The sequence below is a fragment of the Syngnathus acus genome, chromosome 9, assembly GCF_901709675.1.
Source record: "Syngnathus acus chromosome 9, fSynAcu1.2, whole genome shotgun sequence".
NCBI classification, from domain to species: domain Eukaryota; kingdom Metazoa; phylum Chordata; class Actinopteri; order Syngnathiformes; family Syngnathidae; genus Syngnathus; species Syngnathus acus.
Window position 1 is genome coordinate 4,772,769 of NC_051094.1, and position 18,121 is coordinate 4,790,889.

General features: G+C 41.5%; 1 protein-coding gene and 1 long non-coding RNA gene across 3 annotated transcripts; one reads left to right on the forward strand and one right to left on the reverse strand.

The window, feature by feature from the left end:
- Positions 1–508: 508 nt before the first annotated feature.
- On the reverse strand, positions 509–18,001 carry scarb2a (scavenger receptor class B, member 2a). 2 transcript variants are annotated; one of them, XM_037258358.1, is made up of 13 exons: positions 17,604–18,001; positions 9,188–9,345; positions 8,963–9,110; positions 8,654–8,848; positions 8,107–8,198; positions 7,403–7,522; positions 7,022–7,200; positions 5,484–5,602; positions 5,292–5,365; positions 5,168–5,219; positions 4,923–5,075; positions 4,179–4,226; positions 509–3,402 (listed from the first exon to the last, which is right to left on the reverse strand). In XM_037258358.1, the coding sequence occupies exons 1-13, from the start codon at positions 17,724–17,726 to the stop codon at positions 3,271–3,273; spliced, it is 1,593 nt and encodes a 530-aa protein (XP_037114253.1). In that variant the 5' UTR covers positions 17,727–18,001; the 3' UTR covers positions 509–3,270. The 2 variants fall into 2 exon arrangements, with proteins under 2 accessions (XP_037114253.1, XP_037114254.1); XM_037258359.1 differs by lacking the exon at positions 4,179–4,226.
- LOC119126868 lies at positions 7,081–7,605 on the forward strand. Its single transcript, XR_005098720.1, has 2 exons — positions 7,081–7,217; positions 7,369–7,605. It is a non-coding gene; the product is annotated as an uncharacterized LOC119126868 (long non-coding RNA).
- Positions 18,002–18,121: the final 120 nt, after the last annotated feature.

An 18,121-nucleotide genomic window follows, 5' to 3' on the forward strand; every position in this document is an offset into this window, starting at 1 on the left:
ATGCACAGCATGATCATGAAGTTGAACAAAATAATATACAAATAAAGTTCTTTTTAAAAAAGCCACGTGTGAAGGGCACCTTTAGGTCATTTAATTTTAGTATTTTTTGAACACTTTTACATGAACAGATGTTGAGCTCTTCTTTCTACGCTTATGGAAGAGTCCAGAAAAGACAAACATAAACGTGTCCCGTGATGCAATAGCTTACGGCTGGACTAGTAACCTTTCACTCTGCACACTTACATCAATGCAAACAAATTTGCAATATGTGTGCTTTTCACTATCTGGGTCATCATGTAGTCAATGTCGGACAAAGCGCACCAAATGACATGGCAGTATAACCAATAAATGCAACTAAAAGAAAATAATAAACTCTGTAGTGAAAAATGTATATTTAAAGAAATCTATAAAATACATAAACAATATAAAGTGGTGTACACTATTGCATATGAAAACAAAAGGAACTTCGAGATGAAATATGTCAGAAATGAAGAGCAGCAGGCCACTGTGTACTTGATGGCAAGCTTTATTTTCTTGCAAATACACTAGAAACGTTTACAAAAGTTCTGTAAGAAAGGTGTGTGCAGTGGAAATTATCAAAACTCAAAACGAGTAGTACTTGGAATTTTTCTTTTTCACCTCTCCTGCCAAAGGGGGGGGGGGGGGGGATTGTCATTCGGAAAACCAAAAACAACAACCATCAAACCAGTGTGACGTTGCCCGTAACGGAAAGAGGCGCAAATTGAAACGTGTTGGGACCCCGAGTAGGTTTATGGCACGACTGCTGGTCCCTGAATAGTGAGAGAGAGGAGGAGGAGGAGGAGGAGGGGAAGGAAGCGGAGGGGGGGGGGGGCGTCATTCATCTTATTCGTCACATCAAGATAATCAGCCTGGCCATCAAAGCCCTCCAGTTTGACAATATTAGCATGTTAGCATCAGCTACATATTTTATTTTCCCCACAACTTTTTTTGTTCAAACTTCAAAAAATAATTGAAATCAAATTGGACCCAAGTGGTACTTGACAAAAATGTTCAAACTTCAAAATATAAATGAAATCAAATTGGACCCAAGTGGTACTGGACAAAAACTACACACAAAAAAACCCAAAAAACTGACAATTCCAGGGGGAACACCCAAACATAAATACGCGGCCCTGTTATAAAAACCATTCATTTGTCCACACAACTCTGTATTGCTTTTATCTTACATAATAAAACTAATAATACTGAGATTCCACGCCAAAGTGTTCCTTTTTCGGCCTTGATGTCAAGAAGGCACAGCAGCGAATACGGTGGCACAAGGCGAAGGGGGGAGAAAAAAAATATAGGGTTCGCGGCACAGGGATGTCTTTGGTCACAGGTCGTGAGTAAGGTCTCCAAAAAGGTTATGGTGGCATTGTGAATGGTCCTAAAAATATAAAAATGTCGGAATTAACCATGCTGGCAAAATCAAAAGAAGTGCTAAAAGTAAACAAACCGTCACACTTTTAAGAAGTCAAACGTCAAAAAAGTGGTTCAATTTTTTCCCCCAAAAAATATTCCTAACTATGGGTTCTTTTTTGAGCTTGCCTGCAGTTGGAACAAAACAACAGATCCAACCCATAATGAAAGCAAAATGCACTGGAGCCCTTAACACTGACCTAAAAAGAATTTGCCTCGGTACAGTAAGCATTTTTTCTCTTGGTCACAAAATAACCAAACTCTTTGAAACCGTTAGATTGCCAGCAGGCTTAAAGTTCTAAAAAAAAAAAAAAGTATCCCAAGCAGTTTGCTAAGCATTTTTTTGCAACAGTTTCCTTTGCAAAAGTTTCCAAAAATATCCCTACTGCTGACGAGGATTTGTTCTTTACCCAGCTAGCCCAAAGTGGATGACACGTGTCGTATCACATACATGACATAAAAAAAAATAAAAATAAAGTTTCCATCAGGTGGTTTGGTTCAGTAGTTAACATGATTTTGGGGTTTCAAAGTACACTAGATGGTTGGTCCGACAGTTAACGTAACTAAACCGTTGGTGAAGATGTAGATTAGGGTGTTAACAAAATGCTACAAGTGGAATTGAACAAATCTTTTTGCAATTATTTCCATTAGTGTGCTGGATATTGACAAAATTTATATTGCGTAGTGTTGATGTTGCTCATTTAACATCCATCCATCCATAACAATTATTGTTAATCTGAACCACACCAAATCGATGGAAACTTTTCACACAAAGGAAAAAAGGCCTTTTAGTAAACTAAATAAATGACCACAGTGTTGTTGTTGAACGTACGTCACAAACGTACGTCTCGTTGGATTTTAAGCTCACAGAAAGTTTGACTGGAATGGCAGCGTGAAGACGACTCGGAGGAACGTCCACAGCTTATTGGCTGGCCACTTCTGAGCAGCAAAGACACAAAAGTGAAATGTCGTGTACAGCTGGATCAACTGCTGTAGAAACATCAAAAACAAGGACAAAAAAAATACACATGGGGCACATTTTCCAGGCAAAAAGTGTGTGTGTCTGGAGGGGGGGGGGGGGGGGGGGGGCTTTGAAATGATAAGACAAGTGATTCAAGTGCTGCGTTTTGCACACTAACACTGTCTGTAACAGTGTCTTTGACTCTTGAAGAAAAGACTTGCCGAGGACCGCACGAGGCTCCAATTGTGCTTGAGTAACAGTGTAGACGTGCAAACCGTCCTGGCGGTAAGGCAAAGAAAGCGACTTCGAGGCTCCCTTGTAAGTTCCGCAAGTCTTTTTGTTGTTGTGGTTTCCCATTGGACAAAAAAAAAAATCATAATCTTTGACTAGCTATAGAAAGGGCACAAACGGAGCAGCTAGGAAAAGTCTAGTGTTAGAAGGGGGAGGAGGAGGAGTGGTGGAACACACACTTTCACAACCAGCTAGTGTGTGAAACAAGGGCAAAAATGACAAAACTGTTTGGCTCAGTTTTTTTTTTTGTTTTTGTTTTTTTAACCTAATACTTAATAGGGCAAGGCGGTTCCCACTGGTGGGACGGTGCATCCGTGTTAGAATGATGACCATTTTGGGTGTGAGGGGGCGGAAAACAACACTTGGTCGAGTCCTTCATCTTTGGAACCAACCAGGAGAGGAAGAGCAATCTTCTCCTGATTGACTCGGACGCAGCGTAGTGAGGGATGAGATCAGGGAGAGGACCCACCCCTGCGAAATAGCGAGCCCACCCACTTCCCTCAGCCGCCACGCCAGAGCTCCTCGCTTGGAGTGCAAGGGAGGGAGGGTTGGGTGGGTGGTAGGGGGTCCATCCTGGATCAACACTTCTGGGCCTCCACTGGATCCATGGCAATGTAGGAACCATTCTTTTGCGGCTGGCCAGCGGGAGCATCGGGCGACTCGTCCGTCTTGTCACTGACCTGCGTGTACGCGGTCTCGTCTTTGGCCGTCTGCAGCGGAGCGATCCAGAAGGGGGAAAAAAATAAAACAAAGACAAAGCACGGAGATTAGTAACAGATGGCAAAGGCGCCAAATTGCTAACCGGCAGAATAAAAAGCACGTAAACAATTACAGTTTCAAAAATATATATGACTTTGAAAAAGTTTTATATATAGGATATCTATCAGCTTCACAGCTCAAGACAAAATCAGGTGACCAAACTTCATCATATTGAAAATTACTTCTTGAAATGTTTACAGTGACATCTTCATTCGACCGTATTTCCTCATGAAGTGAGCATTTACTGAATTTATAGAGAGGCATTCTAAAAGAAGTTGTTGTTTTTTTTTAATCAATTGAATGTGCAGTGTAAAACCAAATAAGGACAAATTTAGGAAATTTGAATGCCTCATGATAAATATAAAACCACAAAGAATGTTTCCGAGCTCCGGTTTTGGTTAGCAAGCCAAGTCAAATGTGATCGGCCAGAAGAGGGAACTTACTGTTTCCTGGTTGGGATGAAAAAGTATCCATAGGGAGAGAGATCTTTTGATCTATTTATCCCCCTCCCTCAAGTAAACGATGTAGCACCATTTGAGGAAATACGGTAAATATGGAACACAAGTAACTATGGGATGAAATGTAAACAGACTAAATGAGGAAAATGCACTGTGTGAAGAAACAATTAAGATCCAACTGGGAATGAAAAATGATACTCAAGATAGCCAACAAAATGCAAAAACATGGAACAGCAAACAAGGCAACAAAAATGGGAAAAAAGACTTACAGCAAAAGAATGAAAAGCCTCAGTAAAATCAATGCGTTTTACTTCGTTCTAAAACAGAAAAAGGGAAAAAAGGGGAGCGTTACAGAAAATTCAAACAGGTTAATTCAACAACAAACAACAAAAATGCTTCACATTGCAATTTAGCATTGTCAACATTTCCCATCATGCTGAGACACCTTAAAAAGCTGCATTTGGAGATCGGTTTTCAACAAATTCGAACATTGGTATGTGAAGTTGGTTTTGTTAGCTTAGCATGCTTAGTTTTCAAACAATGACAGACAGCACACCAATTGTTAGTCTTTGTTAAGCAAAAACAAGCTAGCCGTGTAGACGCTAGGCTAATAGGTTGTGTTCTTAACTGTTTTAAAAATGTGATTACTTGCTGCTTAAAAATACAAATGTGACTTTGAGGTACAGTTGTTTTGCTAGCAGTTGCTCCGCTAATAGTACACAAATGTTTTCTCAACTAAACAGCGAGCTAAAGCAGTGCTATTGCGTCTTTAAAAAAAATGCTCTAACAACAGGCAACTTTAGAATTGCGGGGAAAAAAACGGGTCATGTTGGTTTTGCAGTTAAGGGAAGGATGCATGCAATGCGTTAGTTAGCATGCGGCAAGTTTGGGGCTTAAAATCTTCCACACAGTCTAGAGTTAGCGTTTCGTTTAGCATAACAACACTAAAAATCTAGTCGGGATACTGCGAGCTAACACATTATTAAGGCTCGGGGGTCTACGTGTGAACTCACCTTCTTCTGGCGATTACGGCAGAACAGGACCACCAGGACAAGCAGCAGGATGAGGCCCATGCCCACGATGAGCAAAGGAAAGTTAGACACCAGGGTGACAATAAGCAGCAGCATCCTCATCTGGGCAGCAGAGTCGTCATCGACCGTGGCCGTCTACCAGAGGAAAAAAGTGTCCGTTAGGGAGGTTGAAGTTCAAATGTTCTAGCATGTTGTGTGTGTCTGTGGGGGGGGGGGGTCATGCTCACCTCATTGACGTACATGATGGGGAAAATGGTTTCGTTGAGGTACTTGGTCTCCCTGTGAGACAGGAGGTGGCATGTTAGCTAGCACGTTTAAAGGGAAAAAAAAAAAAATTACAAATGGACTTACGGGAAGCCCATCACTCTCTTCAGGATGACATTGAGCTGAGCGCGCTTGCAGGCCCGAATGGGAACACCTGTGGTCTGTACACACACACACACACACACACACACACAAGTTGCTTAAAAAAAGTAATTGTCAATTCCGAGCACAGTTGTTCGCATCTGAGATTGTCATTGTAGGTTCTAGAACGCGCCGTACCGGCTGCAGGTCCAGATAGGTCTCGTGGTCCTCCTTGTTTGGATTGAGGCCTTCGATGGCGTTAATGTACTTTGGGTCGGCCTGGTAGAAGTGCGGGAAAGACACCACAATGGGAGCGCCTGGAGGGAGGGCACAAAAGTCAATGACTGCTGTTAAACTCCAAACGGTCCTGTAGATAAGAAGAAACGTGTGCTCGAGGAGAACTATAATTGATGGAGCGCTATTGATAGTGCCGGCACGTCTTTTAACGACATGCTGACATGGTGATCGTAAACATCCAGAGTCCACAATGGCCGCGCTGATTCTTTTGAGATTGGAAAACGCCCTTCACACTTTCTTCAAAAAGAAAAGCATCATATGACAACATGAAGAAAATCAAAAACAAGGACAAAGGCTTATCGAAGGCTTTGTGACCTCAACAACAAAGCCAATCTCCACAAATGGAGAAAATGGCGCGTGCGGGCGGGCAACCAGTCGAGCTAAATGACTCCAAAAACACATCAACGCAGACAACTCATCAAGGAGGTCAAAGAGGAAACATTTTGCCAGAAGTGTCACAACCAATTAGAAGGTTCAGGGGGCAAAAACTTTTTATAGGGCCAGAAATATTTCAAAATTTCCCTTTATAATGAAAACAACCAAACTGCATTTTACAATAAATTAGTTCTGGTCTGAAACTTTTCAGTGTCAATACGCCCGCCGAAAGTTGAATAATGAGCAATGGTGCAAAATCTGATAAAAAAAAAAAAAACTCTATCTAGTTTTTTTTTTTGGTTGATCTAATTACATTGTTAAATGGGCTTTTGTTTTGCACAGTAGTCCATCCAATACGCTAATCTTGGCAGTACAAGTGTCTGATAAGGCCGATGAATGGTTGAAGGAATGCAAACAGCAGAGTCCAGAGGTGAGCGTGTGTAGTGTATGTCTGGGATGCTCCTCGTGCTCTTATCGCAGCAATGGCTCTTCACTCAACACGGTCAAATAGTTCAATCATTGCGACACGAGCACACCGTTAAACATTCACTCGCACGGACGGTCAAACAGCAAGCAGAAAGGACCAGATTGCACAGGGCCATCTTCGGATGATGAGCGGGGTGGAGGTTCGTGTCAAAAAACATTCCGATTGAAGCGGGCGGATCGGAACTGGGTGTCGAAATTTGCTGAGAACCGTCACGGGTTCGATGTAAAATGGAATGAATTTTCAATCGTGTTGTTTCAGTTTGATTCATAAGAAGGGATCAAAATCAGGTGGGGAAATGATGCCAATTTCAAAACTCACAGTTACTTTGTTTTGAGGTCGTAAATGTGAACAGCCGTGGGATAATGAACAACTTATTTTGAGCTAATGATTGACAATGAAGGTATATTTCCGCCGATGAAAATTACTTTGCTGACCTTTGCTGTTACTTTGTATAACGGCCAAAGTGTCGAATAAGTTCGACTATGAATGAAGATGTGGGGTAACATCCGAAGTTGGCCTTTGTGTAGTTTCACTTGGCTTTTCCTGCCGTGAGCCGTCATCCCTTTTCTCCTCTTACCTTGTCGACACACGCTGACTTTGAGCACGCCGGTGCCCAGACACTGTCCGGCGGGCACACAGAAGCCCTCATTGTCCGGGTTATCCACGGGGCTCATGAGCACGTCGTCGGGGGGCGCGAAGCGGTACGCCTGGATGCCTTTCACCTCCACGTCCTTCACGTAGGCCAGATGGATGGATCTGCCAGAAAAAACAAAGTGGGTGAACCCTGCGCGCTCATCTCGGCTTCAAAACGGTTTCCTGTGTATCGTTTAGCTTCCGGGGAGTGTACACAAACTACTTATCAGTCCCTGAGACAGTCTTTATCTGTGATTCACGATCCTGTGTTTTTCCTGGACGGTAAACAAGGGCGGGCGAGGACGCGATATCGGTGCGCGCATACCTGCAGAGATCGGCGGCGAAAATGTAGAGCAGCTCGTTCCTGTTGATGAGCGGGTGGAAGACGGCGCCGTCCGTGCCGTTGATCATGTTGCTCTGGTTGGATGACCAGAACGTCATCTCCCTGGTCGCGAGGAGAAAACAAACGGCGGTGTTAGCTGTTACTGCGTGAAAGAGTCACATGTTGACGTTAAAAAAAAAAAAAAAGCTTTGGAAATCAACATTTTTCTTGTCTGATTGACATGAGTCGTCGTGGTCACTTTGTTTTCACGAGTTGAATGACAAAAGTGAATTTCCGAGTCAGATTGACACAAGTAGCTAAATTTGGTGTAGAGCTCCATTTTGCGCTCGTTTTAATGTGTACAATAAAGTGTGTCATATGTTTTTATTATCTAATTTGCTGTAAAACGCTTTTTTTTCTTTTTTGCCTCTGGAAATGGGACAATCTATTCAATGCTTGATGCATTGGCGCGTTCTCAAATCTACCGACCTGGATCTAAAGTACAAAGTCGCAATGGATAGCCAAACATTCATTTTGCAATATTCAAATCCAGGGAGCAAAGGGTTCCCCTGCTCTGGACACAACTCAAAAGTTGTCTAACTGGGCAAATACTGAGAATATCTGACCGAGTGGACCTAAGAAGGACTATTTAAAAACAACCCCAAAAAACAAAAGCTGATCCAAATAATGAAAGAAAAAGCGTTTACTTGAGTCCGTTCCACGTGTCGATTTTGCCGTACTCCATGTAGTCCTGCTCGCCGGTGTTGAAGACAAACTCCCCTTCGTGGGTTCCGTTTTTCTGCCAAGACGAGAGAGCGAGAGAGAGACGGGTTGAGACACGAAGCGCCGCATGCTGGCCAGGCACTGAGTCGGAACGCGTTTGCGTCCCTACGCTTTAATGAGCCGTGAAAAGAAACGGCGCTTTGTGTTTGGCCGACGCCACGTCCTCGTAGGGGACAATAAGCCTCAAACGGAGCACAAGGAACGCTCATAATTGGAGATGGGGAACGCAGTCCGTTGATTTGGGGGGGGGGGGCACAATAATATTGAGACTCTAGCGGTCATCAAATGTTTGCGGAATTTGTCTCAATCCTGTCGACGTAGTGTCCTGGGTGGTCGGCTTTAATTCCAAGTCAGCTAAGAGTCTCATTTGAGTGGCTGGCAACCTCGCCGCAGCATTGCAGAAGTTGCGTCACGCGCCGGCTAACAGGAAGTCTGCAAAAAGACACGACTGCGTGAGCCTTCGGCGCTCACCTTCCACATGAGCCCAAAGTACTCGTCCACGTCCGGCTTCATGGAGTGGATCTTGGTGAGGATAGGGTCCTTGAAGCCCCACAGGTACTCGTGCACCGTGCGCGTGGTAAACAACGTGGCCCCCAGGCCTTTGATGTAGAGGGAGATAAAGCTGCGCAGGAAGAACGAGTACGAGTTGAGCTCGTTCATCACCACCTGGGAGGACGCAGTCAAGCAAAAGTCAAATATACAGTACCGTATTTTTCGGAGTATAAGCCGTAAAAGAACCACTGTGTTCATAACGGCAAAGATAAACCAACGGCCACCCACCACTAAGGGGATGTTGATGGTCCTGAGGATGTCCACTTCGGGATCTCCCACCGACTTCTCCCGCATGAAGACAAAGGTTTTAGGGTTGAGGGCGTACACTTTGGTGCCGTTCTCCAGGAAGGTGACGTTCTCCCTGGGCCGGTACTCCCTGGGGCGGGGAAACGGTAGGACGCGGGTTAGACGCCAGGAGGCGCATCGGGGGTCCGGAGGGGGGTGTCGCATTACCTGTAGGTGTAAGGTCCGATCTGCTGGACGGCCGCCCGGCCTCCCGCTAAGAACACCTCCGGGTTGGTGACGTTGAAGAAGTAGTACTCCATGTAGACGGGCGGGGGAGGGTTCTTCCACGACTCGAACATCTGACTCTTCTCCGTCAGCGTTATTTCCTAAAACACAAAGTAACACTTAATACAGACCTCCTGAGGGCACTCGCACACACGCTTCACAAGATGGAAACTGTATTTGCGCGTCCTGGCAAGCTCGAACAAGAGGACGAGCGTGCCGACATTAGATGAGTTAAAAAAAAAAGAAAATCTACTCAAGTAAGGTAAAAGTACTTGCACTTTTCCCACCACCAGTGGATAGGTTATTTTTAAGCACGTAAGTAACAACACTTCCTCTCGTTTCAAGTTTGCTCAAAAGCCTCCGTCTGCTTCAGGTTAACCATTGAGGGGATGGACGAGCCGCGCATTGTCTCCAACACGCACTCGCCGTCAAGACGCGGCCGCCGCTTCCTGTCAAGAGACTTTGCGACCTTGGCAGATGTTTATGGCCGGTGTGGTTATTTGTTGGGTCGCTCGCATCCTCGCGCCAACACCTGGCTTCCCGTGAAAGCACAGTGGAGCTCACGGCAAGCAAACTTTGCCGACAGGTTTCCTGTACCTGTAAGTTATTTTTTTGTTTCTAGGAATAATAGCATTTGGCCTTGGAAGGCATACAAGATTTTCCAAGCAATACTTTCATTAAGCTTTAGTCATCGTAAATATGATATAAGTATGTTACTATGCAAAAAAATACTACATAGATTTGGGTTCAGAATTAGACTTATTTAAAAAAAATACAAAGAATCCCTACTTTCGGAAAAATTTGTAGTTTTTCTTGTGATTTTAGACCTTTTTTCCAAAAACCTTTTTTCTTCAAAAATAAGCAAATATTTTTTGTTGGTAAATTTTGTAATTTTAGACCTTTTTTCCAAATTCTTTTTTCTTCAAAAATAACCCGATTCACCTCTCCGCATTGTCACATTATAAACGTGGAAGTGAAATCAGGACGATGTCACGCACTTTCAAAAGTAACTTCTTCCTTTTATGAAAGAAAAAAAGCACGACTCCTTGGATTTTTTTTTTCACCCCAAGGTTGCTTTGATGCTTTTGGACTGTTATTTGGATCTAGTTTATCAGGAGAAACACAGTCCAAGGACATGCGCGGAGGTTGATGAGGACCAGCCCTTAAACAAATAGCTTAGTACACTGTAAACAAATAGTCGGCACTGAGACCATATGTGATGAGAAAAATGAAGTTCAAGTACCCCGGACGGAACCCGGCGTGTCTCACTTTTCAAACGCTTTCACGCTCAATCCGTCATCCTCCGATCAGTCTGTGTTTGCAGTTTACTGGTTCCAGCGCAGTGAAAAAAGAATGAAAAAAAAGTCCTGCCCCCAGGGCTTGAAGAAGGCAAGAAATTCCTCACATGATTTATATTTCCTTCCACGCCCTAGAGCTAGGATTCTCAAACTTTTCAATCCAGGGAGCTCGTAATGAGATTTTTTTCCCCCCTTATTTTACAAGGACCTCTCATCCTTAATTTGAACTTTCTTAACCGTTTTATGAAGTTGAATTGAATAATCACGACGCCAATTAAACAGAACTACGGCGTATAGCGCCAAAAAAAGCGCACAAGAATTTCAAAAGCTGATCAAAAAGTCTGAATTATATGAGAACAGTCATGAAAAAAAATGTTGAGAAAATTAAGTTGCAGTTTTGAGTCTTGAGATTAAAGTCAAGCTCACTTTGGCTAACAATTTTTAAAAACGATACAACATAATTTATATTATTTTACTGCGCACGCTGCTTATCTTATCCTGAACTACAACTTTCAAGCAAATCTGCAATTAGGCTTGTTTTTTCTTCCTTGAGGCAGTTGAGGATTAGCAGTTACCCCCTGCTAATTTCTCATTTAGAGATTGTCAATGGGGAAAATTAATTTACAACACCAAGGAGCAGAGGGAAGCTAGCTGGCTGGCTGGCTGGCTGGCTGGCTTCCTCCCTAAGTAGTCCAGATGAGTTGGCACGGTGCCCCCGAAAATGCTCGCTGCTGATTCATGTCAGCAAGAGGAATGCCAACAATTCCCAAAAGGTTAAAGGTGGCGGCGGGTGTGCCGGGCTGCAACATATAGCGCGTCAGCTGCTGCCCCCGATTGAGCTGCTGAATCGCCACAATGCCAATTTCACCGCTCCCGTGAGGGTGCGTTGTGTGGAAATTTGAAAATATATAGGCATTGATAAAACAAGAGAATAGATTCACTTTTTCCATTGCCTCATCATTTCTATTCTTATCTTTATATTGATTATTTTGTATGATTTAAATTTTAAGTCATATTTGTATTAACTACTCACCTGACAGTAAGTAACGATGTTGTGATGTCTTTTTAAAAATGTTTTGATGATTAAACGCCTCCGTTGGTCTGTTTGATTGTTCTTTTTTTTTTTAACAAAACAAATAAAAAAAAAGGTTATGATGAACCTGCTATCTTATTATTTCTTTCCATAAAATGTTAGCAACGGTGATGCATGAAAAGAAACAAACATGCCTTGTTAGCTTCAGAAGCTAACAAGCCACTCCAACAGCTGGGAATGACAAAGAGTGTAAAAAGCGGCCACTGGCTAAATAAAAACAAGACAACTCAGCGTAAACACAACTCGAGGCTTGAAGGTAAGCAAGTTTCACCCGTCAACTCCCTTCCCCCATCCTCCATCCAAACACAGACAACCTCCTCCCGCCCTCTTCTTGCTGCTGTCACTGCAAGCGGACACATTGCAACACCCACCAATGCATTTGTTCATGTTCCTAAAAAAAAAAAAGCTTGTTAACCTACAGGGCAGGATTCCCCCAACATCTGTTGTGTTTGTTCAGATTCATCTGTCCATTTTCAATGCCATTTCTTCTCCTCAGAGTTGCAAGGGTGGTCTACACCCTGGACTGGTCGCCAATCAGTGACAGCAGCGCACATATTGACGGACAGTCACACTGCAAATATTCAACCTACACTCCCTGCACTGAAGTCAATCAGATGACCTGCAACGCCATCAGTGACGATTCAGTTTCAGAAAACTTCTTTTTTTTTTTTCCCCCCATGAGCCAGTTATGTGTTTAAAATCAGATATTTTGCCCTGTTAACATATAACATACCATGCAAATTGAACATACTATTAAAATACAAAGAAACAATAAAAGATGTTTTGTTTTACAATTTGACGTTTCAACTCCACCTACGACACTGGAGACTGCAAACATTCAACATTGCTTATCCACTTTAGGGTCGTGGGTCACCCACTCATTTGATGACAAAAAAATATACATATGAAAAGAGTAGAAGAACACATTCTGCACAAGTTTTGAAAATATTTCATGCACATGGATGGATAGATGGATGAGTCAATTTAACCTGCGATACATCAAGAGACAATCACTGCACATGAATGAATGGCAATGAATGAAAAAGGCTTTGTAGATTCTCTGCTTTGGTTTTAACATCCAATTGAGTCCTTTATATCTTGAGAGCAAAGCAGTATCTATTTTCTTGAGCTAAAAAGGGAACAATGCACATTGAGATGAGCAGTAGGGACAAAAATGAAATAGCAACATACTGGATCGTTGTGGTTACGGTTGAGGGGAGCAATTTGTCCTGCAAAGTCAATTTTTGGAGATTGTAAATAGGAAAGGCTATGAAGGCTTTAATGTTGCATTGGTTCGGAGTTGATGAGCTAACTAGCCGCGAAGCTACAACACACTGCTTCACTGCTAAAAACCAACAAGCGCGTCCCAAACATGGGTCCGAAGAAGGCATCAACGGCTCCCCTCTTTTCGGTCGAGGAGGGCGAGGATATTAAAAAGGCGTTGGACTTCCTCACTGAAGAAGTCTCGGCTGTCAGGTTGGAGCAGAAAGCTATCCTCAAGCTGGTCGAGGAGGTCAAAGCTCTCCGCATCCAGAATGCGGAAAATGAAAAGAAAATCACCTTCCTGGAAAGCAGGGTTGCTGACCTGGAGCAGTATACCAGAATCAACGACGTGATCATCTCTGGAGTCAATACCAAAGCCCGGTCATACGCCCGGGCATTGGCCGCTGGCGAGGGAGGTGAGCCCGATGAACTGGATGTTAGCTCCACGGAGCAACAGGTGGCTACTTTCCTGCAGTCCAAGGGGATACAGCTGGACTGCGACAACATCGAAGCTTGCCACCCTCTGCCCAAGAGGAGACCCGGAGACAAACCCGCTGTCATCATGCGGTTTGTCAACAAAAAACACAAGATTGCACTATTAAAACAAGGAAGAAAGCTGAGAGGAACCGACGTCTACATCAATGAGCACCTGACCAAGCACAACGCTGATATTGCCAAAAAAGCACGCTACCTGAGGAAGCAGAAAAAAATTCAACATACCTGGACTACAAACTGTAAAATATTTATCAAGCTCAATGGAACACCGGAGGAAGCAAAAGTGCTGATGGTAAGGAGTATTGAGGAGCTGGATAGATACCAATGATCATCATGCAGGACTGTAAGGTAAACTCTACTCACAACCATGACACACATCGAAAGAAATCAAGCATCTACACCTGAAGATAACAGTAACATAACTCAGAGGATTAGTGAACACGACAAACTGGAACTCCAATCATTTCAATACACTGACCACAGTTCACTGGATATGGAACATGATATAGACCCGGATAACAACTTCTTTAACTCAATCAACAATAACTGTAGTTATTATACTGATGAAGAATTTAATAGAATCAATATAGATAGCAAACTGTCTATTATACATATTAACAGTAGGAGTCTGTATGCCAACTTTACAAACATTAAGGATTATCTTCATCAGTTTGCTCGCCCATTCAACATTATTGCAATAACGGAAACATGGATCAACACAGTAAAAGGGGCGGACTTTGAGCTGGAGGGATATGACTTTATACACATAGATCGACAAAACAAAGGTGGAGGAGGAGTTGCGATCTATGTGGAAAAGACATTAAACGTCAGGGTGATAAAGGATATGTCAATGGTAGTTAACAACATATTGGAATGCATGACAATTGAAATACTCAAGGAAAAAAAGAAAAATGTGATCATTAGCTGTATATATCGGACACCAGGTTCTAGCATTGAACTGTTCACAGAATGGATGGAGGAGGTGTTTTCGAAAATCAGTTGCAAAACAATTTTCATCTGTGGGGACTTCAACATTGATTTACTCAATCCAAACAAGCACAACCTGACCGAACACTTTGTTAACACAATATATAGCATGAACTTGTATCCAAAAATCACTAGACCAACCAGAATAACTTCTCACTGTGCCACTCTTATTGATAATATATTCACAAATGACATTTTAAACAACACCATAAGTGGGTTATTAGTCAGCGACATCAGTGACCATTTGCCAGTTTTTATGGTTTTTGATGACAACTATAAAATTATCCAACCGGCCAAAAAACAGGAATACAGAAGAATTAAAACAGAAGAAACAATAAACGCATTTAAAAATGGTTTAATGTCACAAAACTGGGATATTATATACAATGAAAATAATATTAACTGTGCATATGAGGAATTCTTAAAAATTTTCAAAAGGTTATATGACAAATACTGTCCTGTAAAAGTAAATAATAGGAAACTAAAGTATGTAGATCATCCCTGGATCACAAAGGGCTTACAAAATGCCTGTAAAAGAAAAATACACTTTACAGAGAATTTATAAGACAGAGAACTAAAGAGTCAGAAAATAAATATAAACAATATAAGAATAAACTAACTAATATTAAAAGAGCTGCTAGAAAAGAATACTATAGTAAAATATTAAATGATAATAAAAATAACACCAAAGAAATATGGAATATAATGAATACTGTAATAAAAAATGGCTCTAAAAAAATTTATTATCCTAAATATTTTTTTATCGGGAATACTGAGAAGTATGATATGCAAGAAGTGGCTTATAACTTCAATACATTCTTTGTAAATACGGGACCTGATCTGGCCAAACAAATACCAGATTCAGTAACAACTGAGGAGCAGTGTAATAGTTTAATAGATAGGAATCTGAGCTCAATGTTCCTCAATGCAGCGGATGAGAAAGAAATTATAAAGATAGTCTCCCAATGCACAAACAAGACATCCAAAGACTGTGATGACATTGATATGATTACCGTAAAACGAGTGATTGAGGGGATCTCTAAACCATTAACATACATCTGTAACCTATCATTTCAGACCGGTATATTTCCAGATAAAATGAAAATAGCGAAAATCATACCTTTGTATAAAACCGGGAACAAACACCACTTCACAAACTACAGACCTGTATCATTACTATCACAATTTTCTAAAATACTGGAAAAACTTTTCAATAAACGACTGGACAAATTTATAGATAAATATAAAATACTCACTGAAAGTCAATATGGATTTAGATCCAACAGAGCAACATCACTGGCACTAATTGACTCAGTGGAGGAAATTACTAACGCAATAGACCTAAAACAATATACAGTTGGGATATTCATTGATCTAAGAAAGGCATTTGACACAATAAATCATGAAATATTATTCAATAAATTACATCGGTATGGCATCAGGGGGAAACCGTTAGAATGGATCAAGAGCTATTTCACAAAAAGGAAGCAGTTTGTGAAGTTGGGTGACACTTGTTCAACGTGGTTGGACATTAGTTGTGGCGTCTCTCAGGGGTCAGTGTTGGGCCCTAAACTTTTTATATTATATATAAATGATATATGCAAGGTATCACATATTTTGAAGATGGTTTTGTTTGCAGATGACACAAATATTTTTTGTTCTGGTAGTGATTTACACACCTTAACAACACTAATAAATAATGAATTAAGTAAATTAAAGGTATGGTTGGACAGCAATAAATTATCCTTAAACCTAAGCAAAACAAGAGTAATACTTTTTGGTAATCACAGAACTAATTTGAAACTAGAGATAAAGCTGGATGGGGTTATTATTGAAAGAGTGAATGAGATTAAATTTTTAGGGGTGACAATAGATGATAAGATCAGTTGGAAATCACAAGTTAAACATGTACAAACTAAAATCTCAAGGTGCATCGCAGTATTAAATAGAGCAAAACAGGCTCTGGATCATACAACACTTCGCATCCTTTATAATACACTAGTTCTTCCATATTTCATGTATTGTGTAGAAATCTGGGGTAATAATTACATAAGCACAATATATCCACTTATTATTTTACAAAAAAAAGCAATACGGATCATTCATGGGGCAGGATACAGGGATCATACAAATTCATTATTCTTAGAGTCAAAACTCATCAAACTCAGTGATATAGTGGAATTCCGGACAGCACAAATACTTTACAAAGCAAAAAATAATCTGTTGCCAACTAATATTCAGAATCTTTTCATTGGGAGGGAAGGGGGTTATAATTTAAGGGGGACATTTAATTACAGGATAAGGAAGGCACGCACAACAAAAAAAACATTCTGTATTTCAATATGTGGAGTTAAGTTATGGAATACTTTGGAGGAAACCGCTCAGGGAATGTTCAAGCATCTATCAGTTTAAAAAAGATATAAGAAGAAATTATTTTTACAAGGTACAGAATGAGGGTGTATGAGTATCATGGGGTGCTTAGTAATTATTGATTTACGTTTCTTTGTTGGTTTGTTTGTCTGTTTGTCATTGTTTTGTTCAGGCTGTTTTTTATTTTTTGTTTTATTTTGTTTATTTCTACCATTCAGGTATCTTTGTGTTGTATTTGAGGTGTGTATGTACGTTAAGTGTCTGTGTGTGAAATATACGTATGTATTAATTGTGTAGAGACATGTTTAGTGTTAAGCGAGCAGCAGGTAGGAGATAATTTAGTAATTTAGTATTTTGTTGGGATAACTGAGGCAAAATGATTTATGGCTGGGTATTTAGGGATTATTAAAAGGGGGTGGGATTAAATAAGTTATACTTCTTCCTACTCCTTTTCAGACATGTGAATGTGACTTATGGTTCTTTTGCGGTTATATCTTTATTGCTACGCTTGTAGGCATGTGTACGTGTATATGTATATATATGTATATGTATATTTTTATATGTATATATATATGTGTATATGTATGTATGTCGGTATGTGTATATGTGTATATGCATGTATTTTGTCATGTCTTTTCATTGTGTGCAATAATCTTATTCTTTTTTCACATGTTTGAAATAAAAAAATAAAATAAAAAAAATGAAACGAAGTTGCGTAAATGGGAAGACAGGATCATAGCATCGTATCCGGGAATGTGTCAGTGGGTCATGCTGCATCAGCCGGTCTGATGTTTTCCAGTCGAGCATTTTTAGTGGCATTCTGGACTTTAAAAGAAGGTCAAACTGAGCTCACCTTTTTCAAGCGGTTGTGAATTGTGGTCTGGAAGACTTGAGCCACCACGAGGGCGATCCCCACGATTAGGAGGTGGGCACACACGATGCCGGTGGCGTAAATGGCACACGATCTCCGAGTCATAATGACAGAAAAGACACAAAAACTGTGGAAAAATGTTGCTTTGGAAGCCTTTTGGGGGGAGGGCGTCCCTGCGTTCGATTCGTCCCCTCGGGTCTACTTCTCAGAGAGGTTTTCTTTCTCTTTCCACTCCCGACAGTTTCTGTGTAAGGCTCCGGGGCGAAGGTGGCGATTTTAGCCGGGTGAAGTGGCTTTTTGAAGCCGGTTGTTGACGAGGAGGAGCCGCCGCGTTGCCTCCCTGCCCCTCTTTAGTTCCCCCTCTCTACTGGAATGAAGCCGGTGAGGCGGAGCGCCGCGTTTTCGGAGGCTGAGCCGGGCGGGGCGTCGTGTAGTGAAAAAAAAAATCCACACACCCACTGGCTACTATTTAAAAAGGATGCCACTCGTCTATGACAATC

What these genes read in the sequence shown, in the direction of transcription:
- scarb2a (XM_037258358.1), bottom strand. Translation starts at nt 17,726, where the DNA reads ATGACTCGGAGATCGTGTGCCATTTACGCCACCGGCATCGTGTGTGCC. An exon ending in TTCGCCGCCGATCTCTGCAG is followed by an intron (nt 7,201 to 7,402) that starts GTATGCGCGCAC and finishes TTTTTCTGGCAG; the next exon opens with ATCCATCCATCTGGCCTACG. An exon ending in CCTATCTGGACCTGCAGCCG is followed by an intron (nt 5,366 to 5,483) that starts GTACGGCGCGTT and finishes GTGTGTGTACAG; the next exon opens with ACCACAGGTGTTCCCATTCG.